At 40.4% G+C, this 16,343-nt stretch overlaps 1 protein-coding gene across 5 annotated transcripts in view; it reads left to right on the forward strand.

The window, feature by feature from the left end:
- PPP3CA (protein phosphatase 3 catalytic subunit alpha) overlaps positions 1-16,343 on the forward strand; it is a 278,323-nt gene that overhangs the window by 201,449 nt on the left and 60,531 nt on the right. For 4 of the 5 annotated variants that reach the window (XM_084756053.1, XM_084756054.1, XM_084756056.1 and 1 more), the window contains exons 3-4: positions 8,379-8,503; positions 16,184-16,295. In XM_084756053.1, the coding sequence (XP_084612179.1) occupies positions 8,379-8,503; positions 16,184-16,295 (237 nt within the window). Of the gene's footprint in view, positions 1-898; positions 1,041-8,378; positions 8,504-16,183; positions 16,296-16,343 lie in introns of those variants that run through there. The other variant, XM_084756057.1, reaches the window with a different exon arrangement.

Raw genomic sequence — 16,343 nt, forward strand, 5'->3', positions numbered from 1 at the left:
GACTATAACATTTGTATCAACAGCATATTGTGCCCTTGTCCTTTCAGTTGTCTTTCTCTATCCTCTCTAATATCATGTGACAGATTATTTATCTTCCTAAAATGGCCTGATGAGGAAGTGAGGGTTGAAATTAACGTTCCTCCTCCTGACTGAAGAGATCACTTTGTATCCGATTTTTTTTTTTACTCTATTTTTAAAATTTCTTCCTTCAGCCCATTTTAATTGGGTTCAGATTTCTCTTTATTGTTCAAAGGTATGAAACTAGAATGACCTTGTTAAGACTTTGGTTCCTATGGAAATCTATTCGTTATTTGACACGGGCCACCTTGGGGACTTAGAAGCTTGTGAGGATTTTGTTTTGTTGAATTTTGTTTAGTTTACACATGATGATGTTGTCCAGGCACTAGAATTCCAAGGTTCCCTCGCAGCTCCTCGGCAACCTTTTTGTTGTCTGAAGTTTGCATGTTCTAGTGAATGAGCCATGCCCATGGTAGGCTGACTGCCGTGTACTTGAACTTCTCATCCACTAAACCTGGCTTATCAACAGGAAGAAGTGGGTACCCACTGTGGTGAACCTCTAGGTTAGCCTCTACAGGCAAATTTCTTCCTCTCAAAACAGCAAATTTTAGAAACGAAAACGTTTTGATAGGGGGAAAAAAAAAAGGGTATTTAAGGAACCAGTAAGGCCAATAGGTTAATCCTTATTGCTGAGAATGAGACACACTGTTAGTTCCCTGACATCAGAGTCTTTGTTGTCCTGGGAAAATATGGCCATTAGGGGAGAAGACCAGCTTACAGTCCTGGGGCTTGGAAAAGTGAGAGTTGTGCATAGATTGGTTACACCTTTTCTAAAGGGAAGTTGTCACGTGGTGTTCTAGTACACACTGGAAAAGCTTGCTGAGGAGGGCCTCCGTACAAGTCCAACAAGATGATGAAAGTCAGTGTTTTGGAGGAGCTGAAAGGTCTCTTATAAAAATAATGAGTCATGAATTAAAATTAAAATCACTTCGCTCGTAAATCACCATACCAGCCCAATCCAGGTAAGAAATTTTAAAATATTTGTCCTTAAATTTTTAATTTTTGTCCGTTCAATTTTTAGTTTTTCTCTGTTATTTATCTTTTAGTTTTTGACAGTTTGGGGAGAGGACAGTGTAATACTGTGTCTATAACATCCTAGTTTGTATATTCTTTCTTCATCCTGGAACTAATGTGACATAAAAATCCAACTCACTGTGGGCATGAAGTTGACGCAGTGATATTTCTTGATAGGTCGCCTTTTCAATGGGTGAGTAAATAGAACCCATGTAGAACCCAAGGCTACTGTACATCATCTTATCTGAAAGTGTGTGCTTTATATTCCATTTGTTATGTGCCTTTGACCAAGCAGGACAGCTTTATCAAAGCCTTTTCAAGTTGTTATTTACACGGCACTTTAACTGGACTTTTATCCTAATCCTGGTGCGGCCAGTACTAGCAGCTTTGGTTTACATTTTCTAATGCCGTACTTTAATTGCCAATAAGACCTTAGAAGCAATAGGATTCTTTTTTAAAATGGTTAAGTTATGATACAGAAATTCTCATTTGTCTAGTTGCTAGACAAATTAATTTAGATTTGTAGACCTAGCACACATGGATGTAAGTCTTGTTCTGAACACTAGTGCCTCTGGTTGAAACATACAAAGCAAACTTCATTCGTGGCATGCTTGTTTCCAGCTCGCCGCCCTGGCCTTCCCTCATCTTCTGTTCTTGGGATCTAGTCAGACTCACAGTACTGCTCCCTGCCTTCTCTGCATAGAAAAGTCTTGGTTAGGGGCTCTTCGACGTGCCCTGTGACCAGTCCATCATCCTGCGTTACATCACAAGCTTACTCTGTTAATTAAAACCGACTCCTCCCCACCTCTCTTTTCAGGACTCCTTTGCTATACAGCATACTGAGTACTCTCCTAAACCGGTGCTTCACAGCCCCTGACAGCTTCACTGCCCCATAATGCCTATGTGCCTACCTTGTGGTAGGTTGCATTATATACACATACGTTCATACGTATTTATATTTATTTTGATATACACTCAAACCCTCTATGCCTAAGATATCAGAGCTAAACAGAGTTCTAGCAAAGATATTAGAGAAAGGGGAGAGAGGAGCTATTGCCTTCTATACAAAAATAATAAAACTTTTCATAGTGTTTCCCACCCCACCCTTTCCATTTTAAAACTTAGGATGCATCTTAGATCGAAGTCATTGGTCCCAATCATGTACGAAATTACTCCAATACAATTTTAATGAATTGTGCCAGAAATATGGATGAAGGAGACCGATATCAAAAGGCAGTTATGAATAGTTACGTTGCTTGGGACTTTTTTTTTTTTTTATTGGTAGCTGATCATCTGAGCAGCATGCATGGAAAAGGGCTAGTGTATAAGCAGTGCTGTTGGCCCGGGTGCACCATGAGCCTCTACCCTGGATGTTGTGAATAACAGTCCTCAGTACTCTGTCGCTCAACCCAGGAGCAGCACCACAGCAGTAGTGATGGCATCCCCTCCTTCTGAGCTGTTCACAGTACTTCTCGGTTCCTGTTTCTCCCATCTAAAGACAAATGGAGGACAAGTCTGTGGAAAAATAACCATTGTGCTATAGCTTGTCAAGTAACCAATGGATATAATAAGTAGTGGCTCACCCCAAAATATTAATTTTATTTCAGTATCTTTATTGTGTTAATTTTGTTAATGTTCCCACAATTCCCTAAGTTTCTGGCATCTAATTTTATTAAATGTCATGACACCCCAAAGTCTGACAGTTAGCTTACTATCTGCTGAAGTAGAATTTAGGAGAAATTTAACCCAATATATGAATATTGTCTGAGAATATGAAGAGATGCTTTTATTGTTTATGTTTCTGTATGATTGCTGATTTTTGCTTTATCTCTTAATTGACACAAAGCTGTGAATTCCAGTGCAAAATGAGGATTGATTTGTACATAATGTAATGATCAAGTAAGGGGACTGGTGTCACATTAAAGATGTGACATTTCTTTGTGGTGCGGTCAGACTCCTCCATTCTGGGTGCTGTTTGAAAGGTTCAGTACATTGTTGTTAACACTCTTTCTCACAGCACGGTGGAATGCATAATTCATTACTCTTCTGTTGAGTGACTTTGGACCCGTGAGCCAGCCTCTCTTGTCTCGTAGGTCTACCAGTGCTGGCCTCCTGTTGAGTACACACACACACACACACACACACACACACACACACACACACACACACAGGCCATTGGGAATGTGAAACAAATACGAGGAGTCTGAGTGGATAGAACAGATAGAAATGTGCTTGGGAAATAAACTTGGCTCTACAGTGTGATAGGGTTTTCAAAGCCTGTTTGCTTAACAGTGCCATGAAAGCCAAGTACAGTGGAATATAATAGGACCTAGCCTCCTAAGGACTTGTGGGTAATGACAAAAATGCCAACATTCATCTGGGCATCCAATGGTAACTATTATTTATGTATTTCAGCTATATGTTAAAAAATTTACTGTAGTAGTCTAGTGTCTAGGAACAGTCTGTGTTCTAATATAGAGCTTTGGGAAGACTATGGCCATTATATAGTTGTTGTTGTTTTTTTAATAAAGAAAGACTTATTTATTTATTTTATGTATGTGAGTGCTCTGTTTTCATGTGCACCAGAAGAGGACATCAGATCCCATTACAGATGGTTGTGAGGCACATGTGATTGCTAGGAATTGAAGTCAGGACTCTTGGAAGAGTAGCCAGTGCTTTTAACTGCTGAGCAAGCCCCATTTTGTAGTTTCTAAGAGGATGACAGACAGGACAGTCACTTCCTATGGCGGGAAGGTTGTTGGTTGCACTTTCCACTTACCATCAATCTATCCAACACACACAGGGAAGGGAAGCACAGATATCAAATGCCTACTGAAGAGGCATGTTACCTACCTCTTGGTTGTTCATTTCTCTGAGCTACCCAGGAGGCTAGGTACTATTTTGTCATTACATGTGTTGTTTGAAGCCTCCCTCTGACTCAACCAACTCGTTACTTCATTACTTTATTATTATTTCAGATAATAATAAGATACCAACCTCATACTAAACTGGAAGGAACCCAAAAGAGTTTGCTCTCCAGTGCATACGTCCACCTGAATATAACCACTGTGGCCAGACCACACCTGCATGCACAATGACAAAGGTTTAAGTCTATAGATCAGAGAGGAATCATCCAAGAGTTTGATAACAAGGTTACATCTTGGGAGATTCTGATGGAGCCCAGTGAGGGAGCCACAGTAAGATGCTTACCGATCCCGTATTTGGCTCCAATCTTGATGGATTGCATCCAGAATCCTGCCATGTAAAGGTTTAAAACAACTAGCTTCTCAGGTAGTTGAAGGATTCGTCTTCCACCAAGATGAACTCCACAAAATTATTGTCATGTCTATTGACCCCAAGTGCACCTCTGAAAATTCTCAGATTTCCTAACCAGTTTCCAAATGAAGATTGACCTAGGTCCAGTGGCGAGTGATAGTGTGCCTTCTGGGTATAGACACTACCGTAGGCCCTGGTGATACAGTGTACAGGGCTGCCTGCTACCCATTTTAGCAGAGGTTATGGTCCACTCGGGGAGAGTCTTGGGAGAATCACTAAACCAATAAGTCAGTTAGGTAATTACAGAAAATGATAAGTACAGTGAGGAAAATAAAATGCAGCAGGAGGTTGAAGGATGGGGGCAGAGAGAAACTCCTTTATGTAAGACAGTCTGGAAAGACTTTAAGCATATGACATACAAAGTAGGCAGTCTGTGAAATCTGAGGGGAAAAAAATTTGACTTTAAAAATACCTTAAGTGCTCTTGAAAATCCTTAAATGTCCTTATAAAACTCTCTGGCTTTGGGGGCGTGCTTTATTTGAGTTTCTGCTTTCCTTGGTTGGGCTTCCGCGTTTTAGATATCATGATATGTGGACGTTGTTTTCATTTGCTGGCAGTCATCGTAAGTGGTTGTGTCTATAACAGCGTGGTGTGGTGTCCTGAGGTAAAGTTGGTGACAATGTGAGTGTGTGTCTGGGTACTGGGTTTTAAATGTTTTGTTTGTAATAATTATTCTCTCTTTCTTTATGTCATCAACCCATGATCCAATAGTTGTGGTGGTCTTTTGAATCAAATTTATAGAACAACAACAACAACAAAAAACCCTTAATTTTCTGTTATCTAAATTTACATTTAGGGTAATAATGCTTCTAGATTCCAACAAAAGATTGTATTTTCTAATCAAGTGCCTTTGTGTATGTGGGCTTGACGTGTATGTATGTGTGCATATATGTGTCAATGAACATGCACAAGCCACAGCAGGCATGTACAGATCAAATGGCAACCTCAGTTGTCTGTCTTCGCTTTCCACCTTGAAAAATGATCTCTTGTTTTGCCATTGCATATACAAGGCTTTCTGGCCTCTGAACTTATGGGAATTCTCCCATCTTAATCTCCCATTTCATGTAGAAGCACAGGAATTAGAGCTGCCCCCACAACCAGCTTTTTTTGCAAGGTTTCCGGGGATCCCAACTCAGGACCTAACACTTACACGACTTTACCCACCCAGCCCTCTTCCAACCCTGTTCATCATGGGTTTTCATGCTTGCTCTCTAACTGTGCTACAGTTGTGTCAGTTGCTAACAGGCCCTTGGTTTCTAACCTGTGGTCCACAGCATCAATGGATATCCTGGTATTTCCATCTCTGAAGTGGCGAAGTGAAAGCAATGACTCTGGAACTTTCAAGCATGGTTGGGAATTGTGAAATTCCAAGAGAGGGTAGGAAGGGCGTGGGAGGAAAGAAGGCAAATGCTTTGGGATGTGTCCAGAGGGCCTGCCTTCCAGCCCCTACCAGGAGAAGCCCTACAGCCAGGGATCTTGACATTCCAGATTCAACCCTTTGAAAATGGTGCTTGGTGTAATATTTGTCAGGTTCTTACCAAAATCCAGAAACTCCTGAGCCTGTTACAATATTAACATGGCTAATCGCACGAATAATCCTTTGCTAGGAAGGAGGCCAGTGTGACTGTATGTTATATATCTTGTGGCTCCAAGAATGTGGGTAACCTGCCCAAGGTCATTCCGCTAGTGAGGAACGCAGCACGGGGTGGGCCCTGGTTGGTGCCAGCAAGTGTGCTTCCACATTTTCTCTTGTGGTTCTCATGGGACTGTTTTGATTTGGGGGTAGTTTAATAGCAGCCTGTGGTGATGATTAAATTAGTCACTACCATAGAAGTTGGAAGTAATGTTTGGAGCCTGTCTTGCCCTGTCATGTAGCTTCATGTTTTCTCTGAATCTTTTCCAGTAACCAGCCATAGTGCCCTGATAGTTACTTGCCATACAAAGAGAAGCAGTGCCAGGCAAGACTTACTGGGATCCCAGGCATTGGCCGTCAGGAGGCTTCTTCCTTCCTTCACTCTGCAGGAGTAATGAAGGCCATGGGAACATACATTCTCTAGACAAAAAGCTTTCTTTCCTTTGAGTTGTGGGTTGAAACATACATAAGAGGCACAAAAGTCCCTCCAACCTGAGAGAAGTTGGTGTTTTTAAGTGACCATACCGTCAGCACTGGAATGTGAACCAGTAGAACCCTTGCTGCTTGTTTGTTGTTAAGTTTTTACAATGGATGTTTTGCTGTTGGGGTTTTTGTTGTTGTTGTTGTTGTTTGTTTGTTTGTTTGTTTGTTTTTAAGCTATAGCCCGCTGCTCTCTTTTTCCTGTTTTGTTTTGTTTCCAGACAGGATCCCACTTGTTGTCCCAGCAGATTGATATCTTGCTTCAACCTCCCGAATGAAAGAGGCTGCAAACCTTTAGCTTAACGGAACTGTTTACGTAGCGTCCCGTGGATGCTCGGCCATCTGTCTCTCCCAGAGCCAGCTTTCCTTGCCTGGCAGCATGCGAGCCAAAATACTCACTGCTCTTTCCTTCTTTGTTCTGGGTTGAAACCTCCATGTTATCCCAAGAGGAACACGATGTGCTTAGTCTCGGCCCAAATTTCTTCCGAATAAAGACCCAATTGTGAAGTACTCAGCCATAAGAATAAAAATGTGCTTGCTTATAAATAATCTAAGATGAGATGCTATTTCAAGAAGCGAAGAGTACGTTTCTGATCATTTTATAGTGCCTCTTGCCAACGGGAGGGAAGAGGCTCAACTGGAATGCAGGAAAGGTGTGCCCTAGCACTCACAGTGCCCTAATAGGAGCATCGTTTTAGTAGACCAACAGCACAGACATCACAAAACCTTGCCTACCTCTACCCGTTTCATAGTCATTCTCTATTCATGGTGGAAAGTAGGATTGTACAGATCATTTAGACTTCACTCATTGGCTTGCAGTTGTTTCATCAATGGACTCTGTAGTGTGTCTGCATGCCTATGCCTGCTGACTAATGAGCTTCAGTAGATCTCAGTAACACGATGGTAATTACAACACACGGTGTGTGAAGATGCAACTGCGCTGATGCTGTCATATCTGCACAGTGTCCATTATTTAAGCACACTAAGCTTCAAAATAATGAATAATGTATGCATGTACGTACGAACATATGGTGGTTGGCAAGAAAAGTATTTAATCAAATTAATTTGAGTTTAAGCTCCGACTTCTTTTTTTTAAAGCTCCAACTTCTTACTTTTGGCAATGACCTTGTCAAACTACACAACCTGTGTACACTGTCTCCTCCAGAAAGCAGAGCACAATGTTAATTTTTGAGAGTCCCAGCTGTTATATAAACAATAAATACTGAGTAATAAATAAAATTATGTCTAAAATTTTAATTTAATTTAAATTAATATTAGATCCTAGTGATTATATGCAATTATAGTTTCCGAGATATACATTAGAAAAATGTTTTGAAATTGATAACATTTGTTATAAAAACAATCTTTTAGAATTTAAATTTGCCAGTTGCATATTAGATCTAACAAAACATAATACTTCTAATAAACACATTTTTTAAAAGCAATAATAAATAGGAAGTATGAATTCACACTTTAGTTATCCAGAGGTTATACCAGATTGCTGACCTTGTCTTTTCCTCCTTTCTTTACCTGTACAGTGAAACCCTATCCAATGACAATATTAGAAATAACTTAGGAAAAATAATTTTTCTTATAGGCTCTCATGTGAAATTGTTAAGTTCATGACTACAGTGCCCACTGCTGTTCTTATGAACACTGTTCTCCTAGTTAAGTTGTGAATTATCCCTGAATGGGAGATCAAGGTCTGCCACTCAGGAACTTTGGCATCTTCAGCAAAGGCCTTGGCTTTTCCACCTCATTTTCTTGCTCTGCAAGTTATGTCGTGTGATTCAGACACGTAAGCTCACATTGCCTCGACTTGTGCTTTGTCTTTCAGTTTGTGGGGACATCCATGGACAGTTCTTTGACTTGATGAAGCTCTTCGAAGTGGGAGGATCTCCTGCCAACACTCGCTACCTCTTCTTAGGGGACTACGTTGACAGAGGGTACTTCAGCATCGAAGTGAGTACACAGCCTCCTCTTAGCTGCACCTGTGTCACTCATAGCAAGGGAGACACATGAATGCCTTGCAGAAACCCAGAATCTGTAACCATCAGTTTTAATGCTTCTCCTTCTCCTGTAAGCTCTTTGTGCAGAGGGATCTCAAAGAAATGGTAAGATTTTGGCCTTTCATGTAGTTTATGTTTCTGAACATTGGTGAGAACAGTGAATGATTCTATCTCACGGGGAGAGAACCAATCATAGTTGATAGCATAAGAGGACTTGAGTGGTGCTTACCTATGGCTGCTAGTGGTGAAACAGTGAGTCGCTGTCATGAGTGGGTACACACTGCACATGTGTCTGCGTGAGGACACTGGCAGCGGCTGTGCCGTGGCATCTGTCATCTAACTAGGTAGTTGGTCAAAGTCACTAATCAAAACAAAACAGACAACCATTGAGTGTGGCTCTTTCCACGCCAAACAAAAGCAGTGCCTGCTGGTTCCTTCTGATGCCTAGTACGAGGTCTCAGGAAGGGGCCATCAGTTATACATTGGAAAACATGGTTTTCATAAGAGAAAAATTTCAAAGGTAGAATGTATAGATGCTAGTTGACAAGTGCTCTTAGGAAAAACAAACAAAAACACCGAAAGCTAAAATAAATGAATGATTCTTATGTAATAAGTCAGTGTTACTGACTCATCCCACCGTTTACTCACAGTCATCAGATGAAAAAAAATATGTGATAAAATATTTTAATATTATATTTACTAAAAAGTTATATAATGCTAATACAGTGTGTCAACTTCAAACATATCAATTGAAGATTTGAGGTATTTAATTACCTGCAATTTAAACTTTCTCTGTTTTTGTCAATCTGTCAGTTTCTATTTTATGTGTGTTTTTATGTGTGTTTAAGTATATACATATGTGTGTGTGCATGAAAAACATATATACTTGTGTATATGTCCATATAGATGTATGTATAAACCTTTTTTAATGGAAATAAATATATTTTATTCTTTTCTTTTCTGTTTTCTGAGACAGGGTTTCTCTTTAGTATTCTTGAGAGATGAACAGGCACACATACACTACGATTCAGACTATGAAGAAATGTAAACTATCACCTTGCTCCCTTGAAATCTAAGTTTAGACAAGGAAATATGACTCTAAAATATCTAAATAGAACCAAGCCCTGGGGTTGGTGGCTGCCCCGGCTTCAGTGCTTTTGTTTTTCACTCTGATTTTGTTTTGCCTCTTTAGTGCTGTGGTCGATACAGGACTTCACATATGATAGGCAGGTATTATAACACAGAGACACACCCCAGTTCTGTTTGTTTTTCCTTAAAAAAAAAATTTAAAGCTTATGAATCTGTAGCTCCAAGCCATTTGAAGTATTCTAAAGTTCTCCCGATTAGAGGGATTTTTTTAGAGCTCTATTTTTAAAATGCTTGAAAAGAGAAATCACTGACTTGCTCCTGAGCAGATGTAAAATAAAAAACAAAAAAACTATAGTCGTTCTAGATATTTGAAGTTAAGTTCATTTGGAAATTCAAAATTCATACAAAGTTTAAAATACCCAAATCAATGCTGTGCCATGTTGGATGTAGGTAGGCCTCACAGAATACTACCAAGTTCTGAGATGCAGTTGTCAAAACTCTATCTTGAGCAAATGGCTCAGATAAACTGAGAGTGCAGGCCTGTGGGCTTGCTCCACACACATAGACGGGAAGAAATGTTGCATCTGTAGTGTCATCCACTTTGAGCTGATTGTGACCTGTGAGTAGCTTTGCAGTAGCTTCAGTGAGATTGGCATATTAAAACAGATCAAGCATGTGTAACAGTGGTCCTCAGCCCGTGGGTTGTGACCCCTTAGGAAGTTGAAGGGCTCCCTCACAAGGGTTGCCTAAAACCATCTGCATATCAGATATTTACATCATGATCCGTAATGACAGCAAAATTACAGTCATGATATAACAACAAAAAAAATCTTATGGTTGGGGGTTACTACAACAAGAAGAACTGAGTACGGGGGTCTCAGCATTAGGAAGGCTGAGAACCACTGGTATATATGAAATGTTCTTACTAAGAATATTTCAAGGTCTCTGCTGTGCAGTGAGGAGGCCATCACAGTTCCACACATATGTGTACACATGAACACACATGATCCCTTCTTGTGAGGGTTAAATCATCAGATATAAAATATTTTCTGTGTGTATGAGCGTTGGCCTGGGACATCTCTGGGATGTCTGCTCTTCTCTGAAGGGAAGTGGAGGAAACGTAGATCTGGAGGAGAAGGGCAGTGTGTGTGTGTGTGTGTGTGTGTGTGTGTGTGTGTGTGTGTGTGTGTGTGTTAGTGAGAGAGTGGGAGGGGAAACTGGAAGAAGCTGGGGGTAGGCTAAGAAGAGTGGAAAGAGGGGAAGCTGTGGTCTGGATCTATTAAAAACAGAAATATATATAAATAAATAAATAAATTTAAAGAGCTTAGTTTTCCAGAGTGAGTTACCCTGTCTGGTTTTCAGGTGTTTTGAATGCACATCCATAACTTAGGGTCACACTGCAGATATTCTCCTAAGTTACCCTCTCAGTGAAGAGAGATGCCTACATTTACTTCATAACAAATCAGCTTTGAAGAACAGATCCCAAGGGGCTCTGCTGACTCCCGTTGCAGGCTCTGGGTAGCATGCTGTGGACAGCACAGGCTGGTCATGTTCGCGCTCCTTCTCCTCACCGCCAGTAACCCAACTTTCTCTTTTTTTGCCATCATTAGAAATCATCCCCACAAAACAAGCCCCCAAACAAGCCAGCTTTTGAGTAGCAATGAAAGAAGTCATTATGTCCTCAGCCATAATTTGTCTTACAACAAACCTTCCTCTTTCTGATGATTGCCTTGCCCTACCTAATCTCTTTGATGGAGCATGTGTATATATTTAGGTCCACAGCTGGGTGTGTTTCTCTGCAGACCCTAGGCAAGGTCCAGAATTTGCAAGCAGAGTCGTGCACAGCTGTTTCCTGGTGTTTGCTTCATTAGGCTCTTTGCAGGCATTCTGCGGTGCACTGCCTTGAGTTTGCAGGAGCTGGCCTCCCCTGTTCTGCCTTCATCCAAACTTCAGCCCAGGCCTCCAGCACGTTGAAGTGTGAAAAGTTGTTGTGTTTATTAGCTGTGAACTTGTGGACCAGAATGAAGCCCAGCAAGCCAGGCAGCATTCCATGCTGCTGCCTGAGAATAACAAGCAAGCAGTAGAACACGTGGTGGAGGTGACAAAACAAGGCCACTGGTCCTCAGTAGCTATAGCTCTTGACAGTGCCTTGATATTCGACTGCTTGTCAGACGAGACAAATGATGCCGTAGAAAAGTCACGTTCTATAGTCCATTCCAGGAGTTTGGATTTCCAAACTCATGTTATAGCCTGCACTTAGCCATCCATGCCAGAAAAGCACCAGTTTTGATTAGAAAGTTTTGAGGCATGGGTTGTTTCCAAGTCAGGCATCTAATCAGTGTACAGCTAAAGCAGGATTCTCCTTTTGCTTTTCTTGTTCGGTTTTGCTATTCCTAAGAATCCTATGCAATTTTGCAAGAAGACTGCCCATCTAAATGCCTAAATTATTAAGTAAGTGATTACACTGTTATTATCAGTGAGCAATGTGAACTAAGAGAGCAGTATCCTTAGTGCTGTGTCATTAGGCATGAGTCATAAATTAGTGAGAGCTACGTCTGAGATGGAAATCAAGGCAGTCTTTTATATTGAGTATCTCTAACTAGAAGTTGTAAATACTTGCTTAGTTAAAAATAGCAGTGGTAACCTGATTGAAGTGATTGGTACGGCTCATTTGCATCTTCTCATGCAGAGAGGTCCCTGTAACATTGTGCTCCTCCGGCCTTAACAGACGCAGACAGTGAAATGCTGACTCACATCCATCATAGACTTAAGTAATCTTTACCTGAGTGACATTGGTTTTTCTTGCTTCATTTGGTTGTGATATTTGCAGATCTGTACTCTAAGATGAATATGAGGTCATAACTTTGTTAAAGATTTTCAACTTTTCAGAATATTGGAACTTTATGACAGATAGTTGCCAGCATGTCTGGGCCGTGCTTGGCAGCCCTCATGCACCAGATGTTGAGGGTAAAGGCTGGCAGTGCTCCCCTCTCCAGTCCACCCCTGTCCTTTCACTTACTGTGCCATTTCTTCCATGCTGGCTGTGTTTGTGGTTTTATTTAGTGTTTGGGAGATATTTTATGCTTGCCACATGAGAAAAGGAAATAATATGTGAAAAAATGACTCCCATTTTGGAAAACTTTGAGGCAAAATTTTGGAAAATTTAGTTCTTTTTCCTCCTTTTTCTTTCCCCTTTTCACTTCTCTCCTTATTTTCCCTTTTTCTTTTTCTTGTTTATTTACTTTTCTTGCTCTTTTCCTTCTTCTCCTTCAATTTTTGTTCTGCAAAGATGGGATTATATCTTCAAAGGAGTTATATATTGTATCATTTTAACAGTATACATATGAATACTAGGGATAGTTAGCAGAAAACGTTTCTGAATATCTTTTAGGCTTCATTTATGAAAGAATTATAGTAATTAAGACTAGAGGGATAGTTTAAAGCTTTAGGCTAATATCAGAGTAAGATCATTAACAGCTGCCAGAAAGAAAATGTAGGTCTTAAGCTATGACTCCTCTGACTGATGTGATACACCTACGTACACACTTTTTACAGATATACAGATGACCAGTGTCCTATGCTGTTTTTACAAATAAACCCTGTCTGGTAGTTGAATGTGTTTACAAATACAGTTTAGATTTTAGATGGAGAGATAATTGCCTTATTTTAAAATAAATTGTCAAAGGAAAAAAATGAGCCTAAAGAGGTCAGAATTTTGGTTCAATTTTCAGAAAGTTATTGACCAGAGAGGAACAAGGGAGAGCATTGTAGATTCTGGGTCTATGTAACAGTTTTTTGCAGTTCTTATACATAAATTTTCATAGAGTTGTGTGAGACCTGCATCTAATGTTATGTAAATTATACTCAAACACTTCTAAAAATCTGTATTAGATTCTATACATTCTCACCTGTATTGTAAATAAAACACACTTGAGGTAGAAATTTCTGTAGTGCATGTGTTCTAGAATCTAAGGCAAAAGTCTAATCACAGAAGTCCCAAGTAGACTAGGTTCTAGGTCCAGGCATCCGTGTGGACTAGATTCTAGGTCCAGGAGTCTTAGTGGGCTGTGTTCTAGGGTAGGGAGTCCCAGTAGACTAGGCTCTTGATCCAGGAGTCCCAGTGGATTAGGTTCTACATCCAGGAATCCCAGAGGACCAGGTCCAGCCCGCTGCTATGATTGTCCCGTCACGGAGAGTAGAGGTAAAAGGCAGAAAACAGACTTTCAGTCAACACAGCTCACCAGAGAGAGGAACAAAAAATGGGATTCCATGACTCCAAGTCAGTCTTCAGGGTACTGACAGACGTTTCAAGTTTAAATAGGGGTAGGATGAGGGGAGGGGCTGGTGGTGTACGGCAGCAAGCAGTTTCCAGCTTAAGTGAGGTCTGCTTGGCCGTTCTATCAGATCTGGCTCTGCAAGGTATTGCAGTCACTTGCTCAGCAAGTCTCTGCTGCTCGACAGAACAGTCCAGTTCCCCTGCAGTGACTGCCTCTGCTCAAGGGTGAGCTCCTCAAAGGGCAAGATGTTGCAAGACCCTGGTGTTCCTAGAAGCTAGTGTAACTGCAGGTTTAGGATAAGGGCTGAACCACAAGACATGGTAACCCCTGACACTAAGATGCCTAAATTACTGTCACCTTTGTCCCTTCATCCATCAGGGCAGTTTGGATAGGTTAGGTAGTACTGGCTTTACCCATACAGGAGTGATTAACATGCCCATGTGTGGGGTTAAGCAGGATTCTGACCTAAAGGCTCAAGGCAGAGCCAGCAATACAAAATGCGCATAGGGATGCCAGGCTTTGGTCCTGCTGATAGCGAAGTGATGAGTCCAAGTGAGGCTTTAGTACTTTTTAGCATAAACTGTTTCTAAGCTCCTCTTAGTATGTATATAAAGGGTCTCTGTATAACTATTCCTTTTGCAAATTATACATTCTGACTTAACCTCCAACATGCAAGTACATATGTGTACATACATATAACCAACGTCAAGGGACAAGCTTCAAAATTCTGAATTTAGTAGCTATTCTCTCATTGATATTCATGGCACTTAATAGCTCCTTTCTCTGAAATATGAGGCAAATTTGAATAATACAAGTATCTTTTATTTAAACATGTAAGTGTAGTTCTAAAATAGGATTCAGAGCAAGCACTCATTAGGCTGCCTCACTCATCAGTGAGATGGCGGGGGGCTTTGCATGCACAGAGAATCATGCTGCTTCTAGGGCCACTTATGGAGGACAGTTGGTCAGCTCTTCAGATATGCTAGGACCTTAATCATGTGAACTTTAGCTAATGACTGTAATTAGAAAATTAACCAACCAAAGTAGCGTGTGCGTGCACGCACGTGCACACACACACACACACACACACACACACACACACACACACACACACGCACACCTAATGCCAAGATATTGTTCTTGTTTATTTTAATCACTATTTCATATTTGAAGATGACATGTTGTTGGAGCATTACAGTAATTTATACTTGTCTCCTTAATTAGTATTTTCTCAAATCTCCTGGACTGTATGTTTGAGCATTATTTTGACATTTTGCTAATTTGTTCTGTGATTATCACAGAAGCTTACAGGTAAATATCCTTCACAAATAAGCCAGCAGACATGTTTCCTACAGACTTTTTCATTAGGATTACGCAGGGTACTCACTGTACATTGGAAGACTGGTGAGTGAAGTGCCCCTGTTTCTGTGGTATCCCTCCTTGGCTTCATTTTGGGAATGCAGGCTTTGTGAAGAAGAGATGGCATGCTTGTTTTTAAGAGGTGTTTTCTGCTCTGTGTGGATTCTGAATGACTGCCACTTGAAAATAATATTGGTATTAACATTTGATTGTTACACTTATATCTCATCTTCTGTAGAGATTATGTCAATGAAAATTTATACCAAATCTGGTCCGTGTGTAGCTTAGCCATTGTGGTCATGTAATCTGCAATGTCCAATTAAGTAATTTGAGAGTTTTAAGGTGCAAGGATTATATTCCCTGTTTATTACTAACTAGTGAATGTGTTGAGAATCCCTGCTTTTCATTTTAATTATATATTTATATGAAAGAAGAATCAGGGCTCTGTATTACAGAGGCAGTGACATACAGGACAAGATATGGGGCAGCAACATGGCTTAGTAGGTAAAGGCGCTTACTGTTGTGCCTGATGACCTGAGTTCAGAACAAGTAACCCGCATGGTGGAGGCAGAGAACTGACGCCAGTGTGCTTTCCACTGACCTCCACGTATGCCCCATGCACGCGTGCGTGCACACACACACACACACACATACATACACACATACACATACACACATACATACACACACACACACAGAGCTAAGTAAATAAATGTAACTTTTAAAAATATATATAATTAGATGCCAAGAAAACAGAGAGTTGGTGAAAGTGGTACTGTTATTCTTTGTTTCTAAATGTCTTTGTAGGTTGAAAATGTTGGTCATGATACTACACTGAGTTTGTGCTAACTGATGGAATGTACAACTATAATGGAAAGCGCTCATTTTGTATTTTATTTTTTCCTCAGTGTGTGCTGTATTTGTGGGCCTTGAAAATTCTTTACCCCAAAACACTGTTTTTACTTCGCGGAAACCATGAATGTAGACATCTAACAGAATATTTCACATTTAAACAAGAATGTAAGTATACTGAGACTTTTTCCTTTTATGCCATATGTACTAAATTGT

This window comes from Acomys minous, assembly GCF_964271855.1.
Source record: "Acomys minous genome assembly, chromosome: 14".
NCBI classification, from domain to species: domain Eukaryota; kingdom Metazoa; phylum Chordata; class Mammalia; order Rodentia; family Muridae; genus Acomys; species Acomys minous.